The 24,213-nt window shown below is 37.5% G+C and overlaps 1 protein-coding gene across 2 annotated transcripts in view; it reads right to left on the bottom strand.

The window, feature by feature from the left end:
* Positions 1-24,213, bottom strand: part of LOC125778278 (carbonic anhydrase-related protein 10) — a 157,348-nt gene that overhangs the window by 56,865 nt on the left and 76,270 nt on the right. For both annotated transcript variants that reach the window (XM_049455085.1, XM_049455086.1), the window contains exon 3: positions 8,292-8,342. In XM_049455085.1, coding sequence (XP_049311042.1) covers positions 8,292-8,342 — 51 coding nt within the window. The remainder of the gene's footprint in view (positions 1-8,291; positions 8,343-24,213) is intronic.

Here is a 24,213-nt window from a genome sequence, read left to right as displayed (position 1 = left end):
ACGTTAATCGGTTAATGGTATTTAAACGCAATTGTGAAAGACTAAAGAACAAACTTCTTTCTGTGAAAACAAGTAGGAAGGCATGTGAAGGAATTGCTAAAAATTAGTAGTCTCTCAATTTGAAAGAGTTCAAGACGTGAGTTATTGCTAAATGCTTGCAGATTATGGTACAAATACATACTCTTGTTTCTGATACATCTTTGACTTTTGTTAACTGTATGGTGAACTTGATATGCAGAAATCCATCATACTAGAACTACATAGAATAAAAAAACTGTTTACACTCACTATAGATGCGGAATCACATTTTGCCATGTGCTCGCTTAATTGTTTTGCTATAGCTCCTCCACCTCAGATATGTACGGTATTGAAAGACAAGGATTCTCAACTAAATATATAAACAATTGTCTGACATTTTCGGTGCAAAGTCAGCTGTAGGCCGGAGATCCTCTTATGTAATATGTGAGAGTTTGAAAACGCATGTAAAGGTTGTAAAATCTCATAAATTTCAAATTTAACGGGAAATGTTTATTATCATTCGAAAAATCATTTAATTGTTTAAGATTATCTCTATAAAATATTGACCGCGGCTGCTTCTCAGATGATCCGTTTGTTGAGTTTACTTTTCGATGACTGCTTCGAACAATTTGACTGGTAACTGGGGAATGACCCACGTGATGTTTTGCTCCAAGGTCTGAATCGTAGCGGGATTGTCCGCGTGAACTTTACATATCCCCACAACAAAAATTTCATATTACAAATCCCTTCAAACCGTTGTTTTTCTAAAGGAAATGATTGCTCTTGAATCCCTTCAAGTTGTTCTTCATCATAAAAGCGCAAATTTTGCTTGTTTACATTCCCCTTGAGACAGGAACAAGCCTCAGCGCTGAACAATATTTGGCTCGAAAACGTCGAATCTTCTTGGAACCTTTCAAAAGCACATAGGGCGAAGCGATGTCACTTAGGAAAGTTCACCGGCGTCAGTTACTGTACAAGCTATATTTTGTACGCTAAAATCTTGTCGTAAAATGCGCCAAGTCGTTCCATACGAAGGTCCGAATTGCTGCGAACAGCGCCGAATCGACTCTCCACGGTGTTCGTGTACACTCTCAGCTACGACTGCTATATTTTCTTCACTGCGTGCTGTAGACGCGGTCTATTCGGTCCAATATTATCCAATAATGAATGTTCAGATGGGTACGAATAGTACGCTCAGTACGCCAATTATGTTGACCATAAGTTGAGTGAGGCACGCGAAATACATTCTTTACAGAACTTTAATATTCGTAATAAAGTTGAACATATTGTAATCGTTGTTCAGGCGTAGATCTTTCCACACTCTTTGTACCAGTTTCTTTCCGTCATTTTTATTGATACTTGATTAAAAGCGGGGTTCTAGTTTCAGCTGTAAGATGAAGATAGCCTGAGGCTGTCACTTACAAAATTTTGTCTGCCGGTTTCTGTCAGTATGGAGTTCATATGACTACCACCATTTTTGATTTTGTGGGTACTGAAGTTCTAGGTTGCATAGATAAAGGGTGATTTTTTAAGAGCTTGATAACTTTTTAAAAAAAAAAAACGCATAAAATTTGCAAAATCTCATCGGTTCTTTATTTGAAACGTTAGATTGGTTCATGACATTTACTTTTTGAAGATAATTTCATTTAAATGTTGACCGCGGCTGCGTCTTAGGTGGTCCATTCGGAAAGTCCAATTTTGGGCAACTTTTTCGAGCATTTCGGCCGGAATAGCCCGAATTTCTTCGGAAATGTTGTCTTCCAAAGCTGGAATAGTTGCTGGCTTATTTCTGTAGACTTTAGACTTGACGTAGCCCCACAAAAAATAGTCTAAAGGCGTTAAATCGCATGATCTTGGTGGCCAACTTACGGGTCCATTTCTTGAGATGAATTGTTGTCCGAAGTTTTCCCTCAAAATGGCCATAGAATCGCGAGCTGTGTGGCATGTAGCGCCATCTTGTTGAAACCACGTGTCAACCAAGTTCAGTTCTTCCATTTTTGGCAACAAAAAGTTTGTTAGCATCGAACGATAGCGATCGCCATTCACCGTAACGTTGCGTCCAACAGCATCTTTGAAAAAATACGGTCCAATGATTCCACCAGCGTACAAACCACACCAAACAGTGCATTTTTCGGGATGCATGGGCAGTTCTTGAACGGCTTCTGGTTGCTCTTCACCCCAAATGCGGCAATTTTGCTTATTTACGTAGCCATTCAACCAGAAATGAGCCTCATCGCTGAACAAAACACGCGCGCGAAACACATTTCGAACCGAACACTGATTTTGGTAATAAAATTCAATGATTTGCAAGCGTTGCTCGTTAGTAAGTCTATTCATGATGAAATGTCAAAGCATACTGAGCATCTTTCTCTTTGACACCATGTCTGAAATCCCTCGTGATCTGTCAAATACTAATGCATGAAAATCCTAACCTCAAAAAAATCACCCGTTAGATGGATATAAAGAAATGAAATCGACTCGTCATCCTGATTGGTTTGACTTAAAAAGGATAAATACGAATTGATGGTATTCGACTTAGATATGTCACATGATTTATCTTGTTTGGGGATTCCAAATTTAGAAATTTTGCGGATACGTGCCTCCTCGAATAAAAATACTAATGAAATACATATTAAGCTGCCAAGCAATATAAGAATAATGAAATATTTTGAAAACATTTTTATCTGCTTGTGAGTATTTAGGAGCACTTACAAAAACATTACGATAAATACTGTATTATCATGAAGAACTTGCAACTTATAATGGATCTCAACTGGTAAGAAGGAGGCACTACATAATAGTCTTACAACATAATGCAAGTTCTCAGCTTTGAAGAGGAAAATCTTAAGATCTGTTTGGAACAACAACAACACTGCGCTTACATATTACGTTCTCAAGGGAGAAACATTGAATAAGAAGCAAGCAAGGGAGATGCGATTGTCTGAATCGATGATACGAGATGTTCAAACGCAACGCAGGTGCCATGGTGCAAGCGATGGTGATAACAGTAAATGCCAGCACAGCAGAAAATTGCAAAGGATACTTTTAGAAAAAGAAAATGCGAAGCAGCAAACGGAGAAATGTAGTGACAACCGGTATAAAAAGAATAATGCCGGTGAGAGTATCACTCACACGTACTGCCACACGCGACTGTACATACTGCTTAGGTGTAGCAATTCGAAGCAAAGGAATTTAGCACTTAGAACTTTGCTTCTAGACGCGGCAAACAACATCAAGCGAAGGTGACAAGTTACAGAGCGGTGTGGCGGGGTGTGAGTAGGTGCGATGTGCAATATCAAAAGTAGTTATGTCTCTTGTATGGCCGCAAAGCTGCGAACGTGTCGTTATTGCGTTTGGTGTCTTCTCAAAAAGTTTGTGCGAGAATATCGCAATTCCACTGGGTGAAAAGAAAATTCGAAAACCAAAACGACTGCATTGCGTCGCTGAATTGCCTCTAAAGGCGGCTATTATGATTTTATATATAAATATATTTTTGGCGGGTTTTTTTTTGCGTCTACTTTTATACCATATTCTTATTGTTTGTAACCTCTGTAGTTGATCGTTATGTAACGCGTTTTAATAATTGCTTTCCGATCTTCTTCATGGCCGGGCAATGGAACGTCTGCTCCATCGTCATCGATTGGGAAATCGGGTTCACCTTCTCTTATCGTTATGCTTTCAATGGCATTCAGCAGGCTGGAGAAGTGTTCCCTCCATAATTTTAGTATGCTCTGGGCATCAGTCACTAGATCACCGCTGGGGTTTCACAAGAGTATGCTCCGGTCTTGAAACCTTCTATTAGTCGCCACATTTTTGTTAGAATTTTCGAGCATTACACCAGCTTGTCAAGCTCTTTGTACTCACGCATTTCTGCCCCTCTCTTTTTTGTCTGCAAATGCGTCTCGCTTCCCTCCTCAACTCCTAGTATCTATCCCATCCCGCACATGTTGTGGTCGATTGTAACGTTGCGAGGTAGGTAGTCTGTTTTCTGTCCGCTGCGACAAGGCACTCCTCATTGTAATAGCCGATATTTTGCATTTTCCGAAAACAATTGATTTCAGTTGCTGCTGTACGTAAGCAGCTTCATTAGTGGTCAGAGTTGATGTTACGACCTCGGAGTGTACCCCAGTCTAAAATACTGGATACGTGTCTTCCGTATATCACAACATCATCGAAGTGGTTTTGATATTTTCGATCTCGAGACATCCAAGTAGCTTGATAAATTTTCTTATGCTGGACCTAGTGCTAACCTAGATAACTATATTTCGGTCCCCGGGGAAGTCGATCAGCTTCAACCCATTTGAGGATGTTTCATCATGGAAGCTTAATTTGCCGTTGTGCCTAAGATACCTTCTTTATGCACCCTGACGTTATAGTCGTCAAGCACAGAAGGCACAACGGACGCTCTCGACGCGACGTAAGCTCAAATGCGCGATATGTTGCAGAACTTCGCTTTAATGCGGATTGCGGCTAAACGTTCATTGACCGGTTTGACTAAAGTACTCGGCGACGGAAGCTCTCTCTCACCACGAATCCCACACTGAGATTGTGCTCCTTTAAATGGCCTCTGTTGTAAATGCCACAAGGACCTACTCATTTCAGTTCTATTCCCGTCCATCGCATTTTTTATACGGCCGTGATGTTAGTATTCAGTCTAACGAGGACATCAACCAGCTGGGTAGCGGCATCTTCCAAATTAAGGGACCGGACATTGCTTGTGCATGCCCTCAAATCGTAATCCTTAATGCGTTTGCCATGGTCGTCATCAAAAGGGGGATCTCTCATCCGAGACTGTTTAAACTTTTTCATTGGGGGCGTTTTTACGTGGTCGCTCCGAAACCCAGCTAACAACCCTGTGGAGGGAATGTTTCGTCTTCTCAATTTGGGTCGCCTTCAAACGGTTGTTCTTTGGCTACCTAGTGGACACTTGGTCTAAGACCAGAAGCCATGAGCTTCTTGAGCCATATGTAAAAGAATCGGTTCTGGCCACTCCTACTTCCAATGGCAATCAGAGAACTTTCCTCACTTGCGTGAACTTCTACACAAGACTTCATCCTCAAGCTGAGTCTTGGACATTGACATATAACAAATGTATTGTGGTATGCATGATGAAGCTTATCTTGTACGTTAAATATCGAGCACAGATCAAAGCGATATATGATGACGTTTAGCTGACAGACAACACGATTTTTCAACCTTACCGCTATCAAAAGGTGAACGAATTGACGGAAACACTTGTAAACATACATATTTGTTTGACTGACTTGAATAAATACAATTTGTATTTATAGTGCACAACAAAAATTGAAAAGGTGCAGCATTGGTAGAAATATTTGATAAATGTATTTACATGGTTGTACTTTAGGGAGAGCCATATTGTTTGTATGTGTAAATAAGGCCTATAGGATAGATGATATTTACATTTTATAGTATTATGAGAAATCAGGAAAATTAAAGTAGAAACTTTAAAACAATAAACTTAGCTCTCTAGTCCATTGTATTAATCACTGAAAAACTCAGAAGTACTGCCGAATTTTTTCGAAGCTAAAAACACAAATGTTAGCAAAAACAAGTAAGAAAGGGTTAAGTTCTGATGTAGATGAACATTTTATAGTGTTTTCACAAGTAAAGAGCAAAATTAGTTAATAAACATATGTGATACATATAAAATCAACTGGAAGTTTGAAAATCTTAACATTAGATATATGGGGGCTAAGAAAAGATTCGATCCGATTGAATCAATTTTTGACAAAAGCGTACATTATTATCAGAGAAATATTTTCCATGAATTTCAATAATAGATCTGACAGATTGATCAATATTTTTGGTAAAAAGTTAGTCATACGCACTGGAGTACAAATACTAGGTTTCCGGTTATAGTCTGATTTCGACAATTTTCGGGTGTAGGAAGAAATGTGTTCAAAGTGTTTTATCATTATTATTTTTGGATTGGCATCCAAATTCGCATATTTTCACATTATCGTATGAAGAGTTAAAGAAATTTGTCCAATTTGAATTTGAGTCATATATCTTAATTGGCTTGGTAGATATATACATTATTAAGGACGGGCCCATTTTTAAAGATTTTCAAAGCACGGACATCTCTCCTAATTGTAAATTTTTGTGACAAATTTGAGTTCTGTGTCTTAATTTACGGCTTAGATATGATTTAATGTGAACTAAACTATTATGTGACACTGTATTCACATGTTCCAAGAGTACAATTAATGCCCTTGTTATGGTCACGTTATGAATTCTACCACTTTCGAATTTATTTTATTTTAAATGTTAGTTTAAAAAAAATTGCTCACCCTAATATACATAGTGCACACAGATTTAACATATAAAGCAACAGTTAGCAGCTTGAGCGTGACGGTGCAATATCAATGCAAACGGAACACGTTTTTGTGAGTGTCATATTTATCACTTCAGAACCGGAAGTCACAGGAAATCTTTCACGTTCTCACACAAACTTAACTACAGACACGTACGCCGAAATACAACTGCCAGAGCACGACACACCTATAAATATTGAACGCACCAATATAAATTGCGTTGCAAGTGCACGAGTTTCGCGCTGTCTAGTTGCTCAAAAGGCATTTGCTAACACTGAAGGCAGAGATTTAATATCTTTTATTCAATTGCTACTAGTAATCGCTTTGAAAGAGTGCTTAGTAAATGGTTGTGATTTCAGCTCCTTTTGTGTCAATTAATAAAACAAAATTAAATGCGCTGAAGAGCTGAAAACTCTGTAAATAAAGACACTCTTCAGTTAACTCTTATAATATTGTCTTCTTCCTTAAAAATTACACAAGGCATTATATGAGCATACTTTTTTATGCGATATATTCATACATAAACAAATCTCTTCAATGTTTTTTTATATATATTGAAATTTTCCAAAAAGTCTTCGTGGAAAAGTGTAATTTTTTCTTGGTTGTAAAATTTTCTATAAAACGCGTTATTCGTTTATCTGAACAGCCACTCACGTGCTGATGGTTCACATCTGTTCTTTCACAATAGTCTACCACACACATACATACTGCTCACGCACGTAGATCATGCAGCCGAAACGCGCACATTTCTGTTATGCGTTTCTTTCATTTCGTTTCATTTCCTGCATAAATTTCGCGTATAATTTGCTAGGAATTGCATGATTGCTTTTATATGTTAATCGTGCACAAAATGCGCCAAACGTTCACATAATTTTTCATTTTTCTGACCATCTTCATAATTTTCGTGGTTGAAGAAACTTATAAATATTATTTGACAAATTAAATTTGGATGCCTTTGCCTTCCTTCTCGTTTAAATGGATTAGGAAGAAAAGGAATTATTTCAGCGCTTGTTAGAAGCTCAGAAGAGGCTTCAAACTATTTTTTTTTATCGTAAAGGGATGAAAGAGTTATTTCTCTGTGCAAATATAAATATGGCTACACTTAGTTACTGAAATAATGGATTTAAGCTTCATGGCTTGAGCTACCAAAATGATCGGAATTGTATATAACTGTTACATGAATTTAGTATAGTGAATTAATTAACTTTTAATATAAAATAACAATTGGGTATTCATCCAAGAAAACTGCATATTTTTTATCGCAGTACAAAATATATAAAGCTAAGTAATATAATAAGCTCTCCTAGCACTGAAACGGAATAGAAATACTTTGCGGGTAGATAATTCAAAGTCTTCAAGCCTAACTAGTTATAAAAATGTTAACAGTAAGAACTTTGGTCGAATGGCCGGCATTTATTTCACAAGGCAATAGCTGTCGTGGCGTATGAGTAACCCATTGCACCCATAAGCAATTTATAGTATAATACTAAAAGATTTAGCTTATGCAATAATACAATTAAATTTTTGTTTAAATATTGATATGTATATACATATATGTACGTACTGTAAATGGCTTATCCGAAAAAAACGTATTTATAAATTCAATTGGTTACTCATACGCCACGACAACTGCTCCCTTGTGAAATAAATGCAGGCCATTCAATCAAAGCAGGATTCTAATATTTGAAATAATACGCTAAACAATTTTATAAAGTGATGTATAGTTATTGCATATTTCAACGATTTAGCAAACATTATTAATGACATAGCTTACTGTAGTTCTATGGAATTTCAATTACGGCAAAAACCTATTTTATGTCAATTTTTAATGACCATTGGAAATAATAAATTAAGCTATTACGAAATCTATAAAATCATAAATATCACTAAATAACTAAATATACTGAACTTGTGCAGTTTACAGTTATTTTTACTCACCTGATATGCCATCATAGGTCCACCATTCTTCCCAACTAACTGCCAATATCACTGCAAATAAAAAATGAGAAATTTATATATTTACTTTTTTATATATTTGTGTAAACGAGGTACTATACCTATATATAAAAGTTATACATATTTATTAAGTTTTCGTAATATTTTACGCCTTGTTTAGAAATTTTTTAATTTACTGAAAAAAAGAATTTAGTGTTTATTTATCTAGTCTATGCAACTAAAAAAATCTGCGTAATCAAGAATTCATTAAACAAGAATATTATAATACATAAGACCCTTCATGAATACAAAATATTGCTTACAAGAGTTAAATTCCTTCTTCGGCGAATTTCGTGAAGCTGAAACAAATTTTTATACAAGCACTTGGATCGTTCTTGGGGAAAAAAGGACATGTGAATATTTTCATATTTTCGAAATTTCAAAAACGGAGAGACAAGTTCACGTATATACAGACGGACGAACATGGCTATTTATATATTACATGGAATATTATTTTTTACGTTTGGCTACCAGTGTATCACCGATGATCATGACAAAAATCTACTGCAGGACGCCAAGCAAAAAAATACATGTTGAGCCTTGGCCTATGCGTCTATCACCGGCGATACATTGGCAGTCAATATGTTAGAATATTTTGGGAAGTTTTCAATTTAAATTTCAAATTTACCAAAGATATACTAATGCACAATTTCTGAAGGCAAATTTGTAAAAGTTATGATATAAAACAAACAAAGTTCTTAAATATAATTGAACAATTTGCGATTATTCGGATCAGCACGCAATAAAAACATTTTTCCTGAAAAAAATTTCTAATTGAGATTTGATGATCTTATTAGATATTTAAGAAAACCATAAACCTTAAAATCAAAAGTTTTAAAAGAATAAAGTACCTTTGGAAACAATTCAGCGAAATGTAACTCGATTTAATTGACTTTGAATATTTTTGTTTAACTCTGACCAAATAATTTCAGGCTACGAACCTTTTTTGTGGCAAGTACTCCCTGAGATCGGAAGCTTCAAATTATAATCAAATGTAGGCAAAATTCATTGAAAGCTGTTTTAGTAAACTGATAATGTGAATATACATATATATATCTCAAATATGAAGTTATGCATAATATTGTACAAAGTACGATATTGATATTCCGAATTTTGAACGACACTTCACAAAATATATTGAGAAAAGTACCCGGAAAAAATGAATTATATTTAATATTCGTCAATATTTATTTTTTCGCCTTCCAAGTTCCAATCTTTACCAGTGCAATAAACCTATGCCAATGATTTTTCTAGTCCTCAAAACACTTTTCATTAGCACTTTTTGAGATGGCCTTCAACTCCTTCAGGGATTTTTTTTTTTATCTCTTCGATCTACTGAAAACGGCTTCCACGGAGCGGCAGTTTCAGTTTGGGGAACAAGAAAATATCACTGGTGATTTGTTGATCGATGATATTCATTACATATTTGGTTTTAAGTTGGCTCACAGCCATGGCTTGATGTTAAGGTGCATTATCATCGTCTAAAAACCATGAATTGTTCGTCTGCAATTGCGGCCGTTTTCGACGGACGTTCTCACACAAGCGCCTCAATACGGCCAAATAGAACTCTTTATTAACCGTCAGTCCCTCTGGAATAAATTCATGATGCACCAAACCAAGAATATCAAAAAACACTCGGCATCACCTTGATTTTTGAGCAGCTTTGGCGTATTTTTTTTACATTCTTCTGGTTTTTTTATCCATTCTGGTGATTGTTGACTGGTTTGCATACCGAGCTCATAAGCCCATGTCTCATCGGCACTTACAATGTTCCCATGAATGCGAGATCGATATTCGCACGATCAGTTATTTCCAAAAAAACCTGTTCATAGTACTCTTTTCAAAAAAAAATGCAGCTTTATCGGGACGAGTGGAGCAAAAACGCATTTCATACCCTAAATATGCAGCAAAGTCAATTGAATGGACTCGCGAGAGATATCGAGCCCTCTTGCTATCTCTCTAACATGATTTTCAAAGAACATATCCTTCACTTTTTTAATATTTTCATCAAATGAAGAGGTTGAAAATCGTCCAGAACGAGTCATGTCTTCAGCGATCTCTTGACCTTCCTCGAAAGCTTTATATCACACGTAGACTTGTGTTTTTAATAAAAATGAATCGCCGTATGTCTTTGCTAACATTCACAATGATTCCGTACACGAAAATCGGTGAGAAATACAAAATTTGAGATAAATTCTTTCTTCGATGTTTTTATCCTTTGTAAAAATAGCAACAGATAGCAACAGCACAGATCGTGCTCATTTTTGGCTTAGTAATTAAGAACCTTGTATCAACTTAGAAAAAGTTATTTTTTTGAAATATAATTTAGCAGTGGAATTTAATTACGCTTTCCGGGTGCTTTTTGTTACAATGTATATGAAATCATGCATAATACAAAGTAAGATATTGATATTGCCCGCAAAATTTAGTCAAACATGAAATATTCGGCATTCTGTACGACATTTCTCAATATATCAATACATATTTATATGTTTAAACAATTTAAAATTTAATAATTTATTCCAATTGTATGTTAGCTACAACCACAACTACATTAAAATTACACTATTTTGACAGTTTTTAAGGTGACAAAACTGTATATTTTCAATTCAAATGCCGGGTTTATTAGCATATTGTTTTTACATTGTCGCTTATGCAGCCGCCGGATTTGATGTGTGTACAAAAGTTGCAACCTATCAATGTATTTACAACATTTTATCCACATTGAGTGAACTAAATTATATTAAATTTTAATTGAAAGTTATGTGCTGCTTTAGTAATTACATTAATTGAGCTCGTAGCCATGCGATGGAAGTTGTTCACCGGCACTTGTATGCTATTTTTTGGGCTATATTAAATAATTACGCTCACTCTCCGTGCGAAAGGTATGTGCAAAATATTTCAAATTTACGAAATTGCTTTAATAGCATAAGCCAAGGCTATAAATACACATACTTTTGTACATAGATGGTTATATATATAAATATGTATGTGTGTGAACATTGTTAAAAGTGGTTCAGTTTTCACTATCATTAATTTCATTTTAAGTATTTAGTAAACTAAATGCATTATTTACCACTCACGAGATAACATTAACTTCGTACAACACTAACGGCAACAATAACAATCACAACAGCGCTGCCAATAACTACCGTAGTAACAAATAACTGTAAGAGCATAACACCATTTACCAAGACTATCGACCAACGAAAAATGCAATAACTATTAGAGGGGGTAGAAAGAGGGGGAAGGTTCTCAATACCAAAGCTGACAAAAATAAAAACGGTGCAAGCGAACACGAACGATCGTAAATGGTCTGTGCCAGTGTAGCACGCCCATACATGAATGGCTTTCTACAATAACATTAAAAGGAAATTTAATACTGAAATCATCGCACTATGCAGTTATGCAACGAAGCCACCAACCACTCGCATACACTACACACATAAATATATATTTGCGCGTTCGGCGGTTTGTGCCGAAAAACTACTAAGCTGCTGAAACTGCTGAAGAGGAGTGGTGAAAGTCATCGCACTTCGGCGGGGGTGAGCGGAATTCGGGGGGAGAAGGAAAATTGCAGTTGGTAGGTGTTTTGCAAGGGTGTGAATAAGCGTAAAACTAGTGAAAACTATGAACGAGAGCGAGAAATGGAAAAGTGTAAAGTTCAATGCTGCGGCTGTGGTAATATAACCAACCGAAGGCAGACGGCAGTAACTGTGTGTGCAACAACAAACTATTACTCGGAACGAGCAGTTGTATTGGCAGCCAAAAATGTAGCGCGTAGGGTTAGTTGAAACATTTAGAAATCCATTAATTTCAATCATTGCCCATGACTTTGCAATATTATTGTGCAATTTTCACTCGCTTTAATATAATAAAATGGATGGTGGCGGAAGTAGGGTCAGCACTAATGTTGCTGTTTTCTCACGCCCACACCAACAGCGGCTGCCCAGTACCGCAATGCCCGTTGGCCGCCAAGGGTTTAACACTTGCGTCTGGCGAACTGTTGGCACCAGCATACACACACCACAAACGGCGAGTGGAGGTAAGACTGGGCAGTAGCGAAATTGGAAATGACCTGTTTGCAGTTTGCCCAGCATTCATACATATGCACTCTAGCGAATTGCAGCAAGCATTTTTGTTTATGGTGATGTAATTTGGGTCATTAAAAGGCGTTTTGCAAGGTTTACTCATACAGTTAAAATTTTGACTTCATTTAATTAGAAGCTTAGGTTGTGTAGAGGCTGTTTCGCATGGCCACTCTATTGGCATTGATGTGCTGGAAAGATAGTACCGTTATTATTCAATTTTCTAAACCCATTCCAAAAAACAAGTTGCTACTTTGGAAAATTTGTAGTCTTAGTTTCTTACTGAAAGGCATAAAAAGGATAACTTCGGCAGCACTGAATATGTAATTCCCTTCACAAGTGCGTTTCTTAGAGCAGATATAGGTATAACTACATTTGCAAACGATAAATATGTGCAGCCAACAGAAAAGGTTTCGATAGATCTTTTTAGCCACGTATATAGCTTAATATTTATAACCTTCAATACGATTTAAAGTTAACTTATAAAGAATATCTTTATCTCTTTATTGGTTGATCAGTTTGAAAAGCAGTCATATGCTATAGTTATTTAATCTGAACAATTTGTTTATAGACTAGCGTTGTAATAAATAATAATATTTTGGAAAGATATTTTATCAAATAAGAAAAAGGAACCAGGACTTTTGCGGTCAGTTTATATGGCAGCTACATGCATATAGTAGTCGGATATCGGCGGTTTCAAGTAATAGTGTAAAAATGTGATTGATTGCAAACGAAGTATGCTAGAAAATGAGTGACAAATTTCTCAAGCAATTTGGGCTCATTTTATGTACAGAAAACTAGAGCAGTTATTTGAAAGTTTGCAATATATGTATTAACAAGTAAGAAAGAGTTAAGTTCGGGTGTAACCGAACATTTTATACGCTTGCAACTTGCAAGTATCAATACCCGAGGAATTCCTTCATCAGGGGCTAGAGATAGAGACCCTCGAATCATAAAACTCAATATGGAAGTCAACAACGGAACGAAGCGGACTGGGATATCAGTCCAAACGTGGGTAGTAGACGAGGCTGCTACCACCTAAGAGCACAGCGATCCTATGAGCTCCATTGCAAAGTGAGCAGGTTGTGGTGATTGTAGTACCACTGCAAACCAGCTCTAAAGCGCACGGGTGCCTTATTCCATGAACGCTCGGACTAAAAAAACGCTGTAAAGATCGCCGTTCTGGCAGATGACCGAGGGTTCCAACTCTGGCAACAAGAGAGATCCCCGGAAGAAGCCAAAAGAGGGGAGTTAAAGGCAAAAGCGAGGAATAGGCATCCGTTTCGAAGGCATGTACAGCATGAACGAAATCAAAAGGAATTGAAACGGCTGGCTTCGGACAGAGAGAAAACAGCCGGGCACACTTCGCTAATCGTAACTGGTGCAATGCCTCGGATCCATAGTATTCGCATTGAGAAGTATATTGCTGGAAGGAGGCAGATCTCAAATGGACCGAAGGCGCCCTTGAAAAAAAGGAAATTAATCACGCGTACAACAAACCGACAACGTCTAAAGCAGCGGCGGCAGCCAATGAAACTGCAAAACAGCATTCGACCGGCTGAGACAAATGGCACAGAAGCGAAGAAAAATAGTGAAAATGAATCCATCGTACTAAGAACACAGCTACCAAAAGACGTGAAACTATAAAACACGACGATTTCATGGCGGTAGCAGTGAGTGAGGGGGTCTACTCCAATGATTCTCTTCTAGAGAAGTGGTCTTCGGACTATACCAACCGACGCTGCTGATAGTATCGGCAAAGATCCTCATCCAAAGGGCGCAGGACTCACAGACTATTCGGGACCTGGATTTCCATCTGACCGAAATACTTAGAGGACATGGACGCTCTAAAAGCTACCTTTACAGATTCTACAATGGCATTAGTTCGAACTGTCCGACGTGTACACAGTATATAGAAGACTTTGAACATATACATATTATTTCATTGCCATCGTTTTTCATATACAAGGAAAAATCTCTGTGGTAGTTTTACAATGACAAAACTGAGACTTTTTTAATAGATTAGGCGTACGTCAGTCCGCACAACAGAAGATACTGAAATGTCCTGTTTCTACCATGAAGTAATACTTAATCGGTAGTTCCGTGGGAGAGTCTTTAGTTGGGAGTAGGTAAGGTTTAGCGGGTTAAAGCTCCACTCTGCGGCTTTCAATGCTTCCCAATAAAAAAAAAGTTTATAGAGTATTTAAACAAAAAGCTAGGTTAAATTTGGTTTGTTTCGCAGTGTGGAAAAAGTGTTTAGGTTCAGGTAAAAAAAGAAAACAAAACTCATTTTTTTTTTAATATAAAAAAATAATGAAGTATTTAAAAACGTCATCTCTAAATTCAAGGTTTATTTTCTTACAAATTAATTTTGAACAAGTAAGGAAGGGCTAAGTTCGGGTCACCGGGTGTCACCGAACATTTTATACTCTCGCATGATAAAGTGATAATCGAGATTTCATTATCCGTCATTTACATAGTTTTTTTGCTGTAAAATTAATTAGAATTAAATTCTGAGAGATTTACCGATATTTTCGGTGAAAAATTAGGTTAGGTTAGGTTAGGCACTGAGTTCTTCGTGTTCCATATCAGGGACCTTGAAAAGTTATAGTCCGATCACGACAATTTTTCCACAGGGGATATATTATACAGCGAAGGCATCAGATGGAATTCAAAATAGCGTTATATTGGAAGAAGGCGTGGTTGTGAACCAATATTTCGTACATTTCATCAGGGTGTTAAGAAAATATTATATACCAAACTTCATTGAAATCGGTCAAATACATAGTTCCTGAGATATGGTTTTTGGTACATGAGTGGGCGTTTTTTGGTAGTCGGTTAACGCACTTTTAGTGATTTTCAACATAATCTTTGTATGGGAGGTGGGTGTGGTTATTATTTGATTTCCTCCATTTTTGAACTGTATATGGAAATGCCTGAAGGAAACGACTTTATAGAGTTCGTTTGACATATGTAGCTATAGTAGTTTTCGAGATGTGTACAAAAAACTTAGTAGGGGCGGGGCCACGCCCCCTTTTCTAAAAAAATTACGTCCAAATATGCTCCTTCCTAATGCGATCGTTTGTGCCAAATTTCACTTTATTTTTCTATTTATGGCTTAGTTATGACACTTTATAGGTTTTCGGTTTCCGCCATTTTTTGGGCGTGGCAGTGGGTTTTGCCCATCTTCGAACTTAACCTTCTTAGAAATACTTGTACCAAGTTTCATCATGATATCTCAATTTTTACTCAAGTTACAGCTTGCACGGACGGACGGACGGACAGACAGACATCCGGATTTCAACTCTACTCGTCACCCTGATCACTTTGGTATATATAACCCTATATCTGACTCTTTTAGTTTTAGGACTTACAAACAACCGTTATGTGAACAAAACTATAATACTCTCCTTAGCAACTTTGTTGCGAGAGTATAAAAATCGCTTTGGCAAATAACACAAATACGAGTATGTTGAATAACAAAAATTAATTTTTCTCTACGGATATGTACGATAAGAGATGAGTAATATTTGAGTTGTATTACATTATTTTCATAAATATATTTCACTCAAGCAATAAATATTGAATTTTATTGCGTACGTGGGTTGATTTAGAAGTTTAGACGAGTAAGTAGACATGCCGCTATTAAAAAAAAATTGATTGCTATGTTCTTGTTGCAATTGTTGTAAAGTGTAATGAGTGCGTAAACAAGTGACAAATATAAATGTGGTTCACGTATATGAAGGAAGAGTTAAAGATAGCGCCACAAAAACAATATACACATTGAAAAGATATTTGAAGACAACATAGAAGATGAATGAATATTGCTTCTTGTGTGTTTTTGTATTTGTATTAATGCACGCCACATTTCCACGCTCATTTCTCAAGCCACGCCAATCGTTTCGTAATTTGTTAACTTCCGCTTTTAAAAAAAATTGGTTTTCAGGTGAAAGCTTTGCTTTTTCGGGAACTTGGGCTTGCGTGCCAGCAATTTAGCTGTGCGGCACATTGACAGCGCCAGTCTTGGTTCGTTTTGAACGCGGCGCATTGTTGTTCCAGCAATATGCCAACAAGTTGAAAAGGAAGTAATAACATTAGCGCGAAGTTTTTAGACGCTGATTTTTTCTATATTCGTGTATGCACGCTGAGAGTTATGTGCAGCGCCAGTTGCTGCTTACTTTCGTTTTCTGGTGAAGTGCATGAAATTTTGTTCAATGACTCAGCGCATTTCCACGTGACGCCGACCGGCAAGCAGACATGACGAGCCATTGGTGTGGAGCGGTGTAGTTGCTCCACCATAAATACCAGTGTCGCAAGGAAATTTCTTGCTTTCACTGCTTCTCTCTCGTTTTCTTCAAATTTCATTGCTGCCTTTCATGCGGTGCGCGCGAGTAGATAATCCTTTTATGCCTTTATGCCAATCGTGCGCCTGTCAGAAGGTGTCGAAACGCATGTCGGCGCCTGTCAAAGCGCATGAAATGCAATGAAATTTTGCTGAAGCATGCTCCGCCCTGCGCGTTGTTGCCGCTGCGTATATTTATTTGGCCAAAGTTGCTTTTAGAAATTGCAAACTAAAATTTAATTGCAACTCTGCGTCCGAGGCCAAAGCAAAGTGAGTTCTAACGTTGCTTATTTGCAGTCAGACAACTTGCCGCATCATTAAGTTGGTTACATCACGGCAGATGAAATGCAAATAGAGTGATTTAATGAACAAGTTTAAAGAACAGGAAATGGCGAAGGCAGAAAAAATTCTATCGAAAACTAAACCAGGTGAAAAAATGGGCGCCGCAAAAAAATTTGGTCAATAAAACACACTCATTCCACTCACTGCGCACCGGCATTTGTGCCGAATATGCTGCTTTGACAGAGTGCAGCCATTCGTATTCGCCGTTAAATGCAAAGTTAGCTGCGAGAATTCGAAAAAAATAAAAAAAAAATGCGGAAAAAACAAATAGTAATAGCGCAAACACCAGCACGCTTACACAGCCCAGCGGCGGCAAATACTTTGAAAAACACATTAATGTCGGCATATCAACACCAACAGCACCGCATTCACCGCTCGGTAACCAGTCGGGCTCAGGCTTTTGCAGCCAAAAGCGCAGCTCATTCACATTAAGCACTCGCAATGTTGTTGTAGCGCCTTGGCGGCTGCCACTTCACCAAAGCAGCACTTAATTAAGTTAATTTACTGCGTCTGCTCTCAAGCTCCATGTCAAAGCGTCCGTAACACCGCGCACGCCTCCACCGCAAAAGCACGGGCCTGCAAGCGCATACATATTTATACGCATACATTACACACACAGACACACACACCAACGCCATTTTGTCGGCAAATGCAGACAGTGCTTTAGTTGTGGGCGTTTGCAGCTTAAGTGCGTTCTGCCAAGTGGCATTTCGGACATTCAACATTTCGTTACACATCTTCGTAAGTTCTCTTGTTCGCTATCTTTGCTTCGTACTTTTTCTACCTATTGCTTGCTCACCTATATATATTTCTGCTCTGCTTAATGTCAACACTTTTTCAGGCTCAATTGCATGTGCAGGTGTATTGTAGTTGCCACTTGGTGGTGGAAGAGGGAAGAGAGAGAGTGCTGCAAGTTGCTGACGACTTTGTTTTTGGTTTCTCACTGTTATCTTTTCACAATTTCCAGCTTAATTATTCTTTCTCGTTTTTTTTTTCTTCCTTAATTTATTTGGTTTTTTTCAACCGTTTGCTTTCGCATGCTCCAGCTCAAAAGTATCGGATTTTTATTGTTTTATTTTGCAATAGAGTTATCATGTGGTTGCACAACGTTGTCGAGTTGAGGGCATCGCTAACGCTATGTATAAGGGTTGTAGTACTAAAACCATGACGACATCCGAATGAAACTGTATTTTTTTAGATATCACAATCTTAGGCGTTTCTCGGAGTTAATTGCACAATTCCTCTTTGATGAACTAGGAGTTTGGTTCGCAGAGGCAACTTCTTTAAAACAAAAATGAAGTAACGAAAGCAAACTATAAAACAAGTTAAGCCTCATAAAATCTTTTTCTGCATTGATCACTTTCAATTCTATATAATATACTCTACAGCTGATCTTTACCTGCTACCTTCTTTATAATTTTCTGTTATAAGCAAAACTTTATATTGAGAAATGTTGCGATAGAATTCAACCTTTATTATTCGACGAAAGGTTGAAAGGATTATGATCATGTACGCAATCCTATTAATCTGAATTTTCGTTCGTACACTCGGTTATTCTCACTACTTTAGTTTTCTTCATGTCCAGGACATTGGTACTCAGTTAACTCAAATGACATATGTGGAATATAAGCTCCAAAAAGATACGAAATTTAATATATTGGCTATATGAGGAAAAAATTAACCATTCAAATGGAAATCATTGTATTATAAATAATGATTTGAGACCGTAGTATAGATATTCATACTTTACATATATTATGTTTATGAAAACACTGAAATATCACTTAGATATAACATAAAACCAGTAAGAAGGTAGGAAAACATTACATCGGATGTATATGAGCTGATTATAGATAATACATACTCTCACTGATATATGGTGCATTAAGCCTGTCAAAATAACCAAAACCATTGCTTATGGTATATGGGAACTGAAGTAACTTGTTGACAAGTTTTGCTAACACTGTACATACAAGAAGCGTTCCAAAGTAAACAGGACTTTTTAAATTTAGCGCCCCCTGCTGGCGCCATCTATGTGCCGACTGATGCATTAGAATCTGATATCTTCATCCATCGTCCAGTGAGAATTTCATGACATTTCGTTGATTGGAAGTGAAGATATTGCGTTTTAAGTGTCAGCATGTTTGTGTGATCAGTGCGAAAATGAACTTCGAACAATGAGCCAATATTAAATGTTGTTTTACAATTCGTAAAAAATTTACCAAAACGTTTCAGTTGATGAAACAAGTTTATGGCGATGATTGCCTATCCCGTAGCAGAGTGCACGAGTGGTTTCAAGTGATGGTGAGAACTTAAATGACGATCAACATGTGGACCATACAAAATCCGTGATCACCGGAAATTTCATCGAAACTGTGCGTGAATCCACTAAAAATCAGCCGAAATCATCATTGAAATTCATGAAAATGGAATTAAGCATCTTAAAAACATCGATTTTTCGCATTTTGGCTGAACATTTGGGCTTACGAAAGGTGTGTGCACGGTGTGTTCCGCACAAATTAAATGACGACCAAAAACTGCTCACCATCCAACATTCGAAGGACGATTATTTTACCAAAAATCACATTTTAACCATTAACCACTCTCCGTATTTACCTAATTTGGCAGCGCGCGACTTCTTCCTTTTCATGTGTTCTTCCTTTTCAATGCATTTGCCCACCAAAGGAAAGCGTTATGCAGACGTAGAGACCATTCAAAAGGCTTGCACTGGAATACTAGCGGCCATACCGGCCAACGAGCTAAAACACTCGTTCGAAATGCAAGCGTTTGCAGTGGTAGTCATGAAAAGAGGGGTATCTCTTCCTAGGCTGGTTTCTTCGTTTCATTATGTCTTTTACGTACCGGTTCCAGATCTTGTTCACAACCCCCTCCCCAGGGTTCTCACATTAGTTCGTCTTCAAACGAATGTTTTTGGTTACCCAAAGGATACTTGGTTTAAGACCTGAAGAGCTGATGGAACCATAGGTGTGTTTAAAAAGTATCGCGAATTTTGTGGTTTTTCAAAAATTATTTGTTTATTCATGAATATCTATTTTGTCCCCTACAAAGTAATTCCCATGAGATATTATACACTTGTTTCAACGGTTTTTCCAATCTTCGAAGCACTTCAAAAAATTATTTTTTTTATCTTCTTCAGCTCCTCCTTCGATGCCGTCTTTATCTGTCAAGAGAAGCGTAACGTCGTCCTTTCATGGGCCTCTTCAGTTTAGGGAACAAAAAAAAGTCACAGGGGGCCAGATTCGGGGAATACGGTGGCTGCGGCATCATTAGTGTGTTGTTTTTGGCCAAAAACTCGTGCACAAGCAACGATGTGTGAGCAGGAGCGTTATCGTGGTGCAATTTTTTGATAGGTAGAAATCGAAGACGATCTGAAACACGTACAAGCATAGCAGCTGTCAACAATTAAATGAACGTTCAAAATGGGCGAGCTTGTCGGCATAAGTTGAGAGACATGAGTACCAACAGAACGCCACAAAAATTTGAAATTCGAATATACGTAACCCGCGAAAATTCAAAATTCGCGATACTTTTTGAACATACCTCATAAAATAATCGTTTCTGTTTATTCCTAAGCGAATGGCGCTCAGAGAAGTTTCCTCAATTGCGTGATTTATTGGCTGATGCCCAGGGCATGCTAAAATTATGAAGGGAAAACTTCTCCAACCCACTGAATGGCAGTGAAAGCATAACACCAGGAGATGGTGAATCAATTACGATGGATGTTTCTTTGCCCGACCATGAAGAAGTTTGAAAAGCAATTACGCGTCTGAAAAACAATAAAGCGACGGGAACCGATGGATTGCCAGACGAGCTATTTAAACACGGCGACTAGGAACTGATGCACCAAATATTTTGTAAATTATGAACATACAAAAGTATGCCCTACGATTGGAATTTAAGTGTTCTCTGCCCATTCCACAAAAAGGATACCCCACAATCTGTGCCAAGTACTGTGGGATAAACCTCCATAACATCGCATATTCATAACGTTCTATCGAGCATATTGTGTGAAAGATTAAAGCCCACCATCAGAAAACTGATTGGACCTTATCAGTGTGACTTTAGACGTGGAAAATCAACAACCGACCAGATATTTACCATTTGCCAAATCTCGAAAAAATCGAGAAGGATCTCTTCGAGCCTTTGGATACCCAAAAAAGTTTCAATGTGACTCTCTATGGTGCAACATAGAACTCAAACCCAGAACAATTCTTGCCAACAGGTGCTACTTCGAACTGATTAGGCAATTGAGAAGTAAAATCCTCTCTTAACGAACAAAAACCAAACTCTTCAAATCACTCATCATCGGTATTACGAGTTTTCGAAAGAAAGGTTTTGAAGAAAAAGATTTATGATTCTTTGCGCATTGAAAGCGGCGAATACCGCAGTCGATGGAACGAGATAGCGCGCCTGCTGTCGTCCGTATGGATGAGAACCCTCCAGCTATACAAGTATTCGGTGTAACAATTGTGTTTAAAACTACTAAAGTTGCGATAAGTCGATTTTAAACAGTTTTTTAGGACAACACTTGCGACATTTTAATGAAATTAAATTATTATTATCCACAAGCTATGTATGAATTAAATTGATGTAAATCCATAGCTTTTACATAATACTGAAACAGTTTTATTTTTAAATAAAAGTTTTAGTTAAATACCACATTTTAGTAATTTTGAATATGTTTAGTTCTCGTTCACTAGTTTCCACTGTTTCCCTTAATTCAATGACGCAACATAATTGCGCTCATAAAACTGCACCCAACAAACATAAACACTTTTAAATTTGAATTACCACAATTATCAGTAACTCCTTTTCCAAATAACTGTCAATAACATTTGGCGATGGCGAGGCGTAAAGCACCCGGCAGCATCGCAATTGAAAAAAGCCATAAACTATAAAAATTTCATTGTAGCGAAGTGTCATTTTAATTTCCTGCAATATGCGAAATGACAAATGCTGACAGCAACAACATTGGCTAAACACACCCACATGCACGCCCGTAAACGCCCACCAAGGCAAAAGTGACAACAATATCCATAACACATACACAAACATATATTATAATTGAAGGTATAGCGGCAATTTGCAATAAGTGACAAAATATCAGTGAAAGAGAAACGTCGCAGCAAAAAGGAAGTCCGCTACGGCTTGTCATTACACTTGACAAAACAAACAAACAGTGCAACACACTAAACAAAACAGCGCTTTGAGTCAGTTAACATACAAACAAACAACAACAAATATACAGATAAATAAACAATTGGCGCACCCACATTGACATTTCGCATGACGGCTACAACAGGCGAGGACACCGGCGACAAAATATCACTGCAGACTGGCACAACATGCACATACACACTTGCATACACACAAAGCAGAAAATAAAGTAAATAACGAATTTGATTATCTTCCTGCGGTGAGCAGGCGATGAACGAACGGGTGAACTAAACCAAGCAAAGTGATGGCGAAATTTAATAGGGAAATGTAGTGAAAGGCAGCGCAGCAAAGGTGTGGCGCCGCTGTCGAAGGTGAATAAAAAAGTAAACGTTTAACTTGAAAAATAAAAGCGCTAAAAGGAATGGTTGATGGACAAAAACTGGCGCTGCCATAGCATGCTTTTAGGCGTGAAATGTAATAGCCATCATAAAGTTGTTAGCAATTTGCGAAAAATGGTTTCAGTTGTATATATGCATACATATACTCGTATATATACACCTATCTATCTATATATATATAAATATATATAAACTTCACTGAGCGACATGAAAATGCAAGTCTATATACGTGCCACAATGTCGTTCTGTAGAGGCCCATTTATATAAATTGGAAAAGAAAAGCTAAGATATCGGAATATATTTTAATATTTTTCAAAACCAGGAGCACAACAATTTTTTTTTTTTTTTTTTTTATGTAACATGCGTAATGTCGCCCAGATCACGACCTTCAATTTCATGCATCGAATAGACGGTTATCATGGCCCAATAACGGTCGCCAGTGATGGTTACGTGCTCACCGGCATCATTTTTAAAGTAATATAGACTGATGTTTCCACCGGATCTCAAGCCACATCAAACCGTTGATTTGACTGAATAAAATGGTAGCTCTTGAATATTTTCAAGTTGCTCTTCGTCCCAAATGCAGTAGTTTTCCCTCTTTACATACCCATTTGACTCGAAACGTCGGATCTTCGTGATCACCGGAAATTCCATCGAAACTGTCACTGAATTCATCAAAAATCAGTCGAAATCATCATTGAAATTCATGGAAATGGAATTGAACATCTCCAAAACATCGATTTATCGCATTTTGACCGAACATTTGCGCTTACTAAAGGTGTTTGCTCCGCACAAATTGACTGACGACCAAAAATTGCTCAGAATCCAACTTTCGAAGAACATCTTGTGACCGATTATTTGACAAAAAATCACATTTTGACCATTAACCACTCCCCGTATTCACCTGATATGACAACGTGCGACTTTTTCCTTTTCGGGAAAATGCATTTGCTCAATAAAGGAAAGCGTTATGCAGACCTAGAGGCCCTTCAAAAGGCTTGCATCGGCATACTGGCGTCCATACCGGCCAACGAGCTAAAACACTCGTTCGACATGCTTTGGACCGAGCAAAAAGCTGCATTGAAGCAGAAGGATACTAGGGCTGCTATATATATCTCTGGCCTAATAATGAAAATAGGAATATTTATCAACGAAAATGGTTTTATTGTTTTTCAAAATATTCTCCATCAAGATTTATACACTTTTGCATGCGCTCAAACCAATTTTCGAAGCACTTTTTTCACTCCGATTGAGACACCTCCAAAACATGGTTTTTGAATGCTTCAATAGCATCTTCTGGCGACGAAAATCGTTGACCACGCATTATTTTCTTGATGTGTGGGAATAAAAAGAAGTCATTGGGTGCCAAGTCAGGGCTGTACGGCGGATGACCCATCAATTCGACGTTTTGGCCGGTCAAAAAGGCGCTGGTTTGAGCCGATGTGTGAGAGCTCGCATTGTCATGGTGCACAATGATTCGTCTTCTCTTGTTCGTTTTTCGAATTTCTCCGAAGACT

Source organism: Bactrocera dorsalis, chromosome 4, assembly GCF_023373825.1.
Source record: "Bactrocera dorsalis isolate Fly_Bdor chromosome 4, ASM2337382v1, whole genome shotgun sequence".
Lineage (NCBI taxonomy): Eukaryota > Metazoa > Arthropoda > Insecta > Diptera > Tephritidae > Bactrocera > Bactrocera dorsalis.
This window is presented reverse-complemented; position numbering and strand designations above follow the sequence as displayed.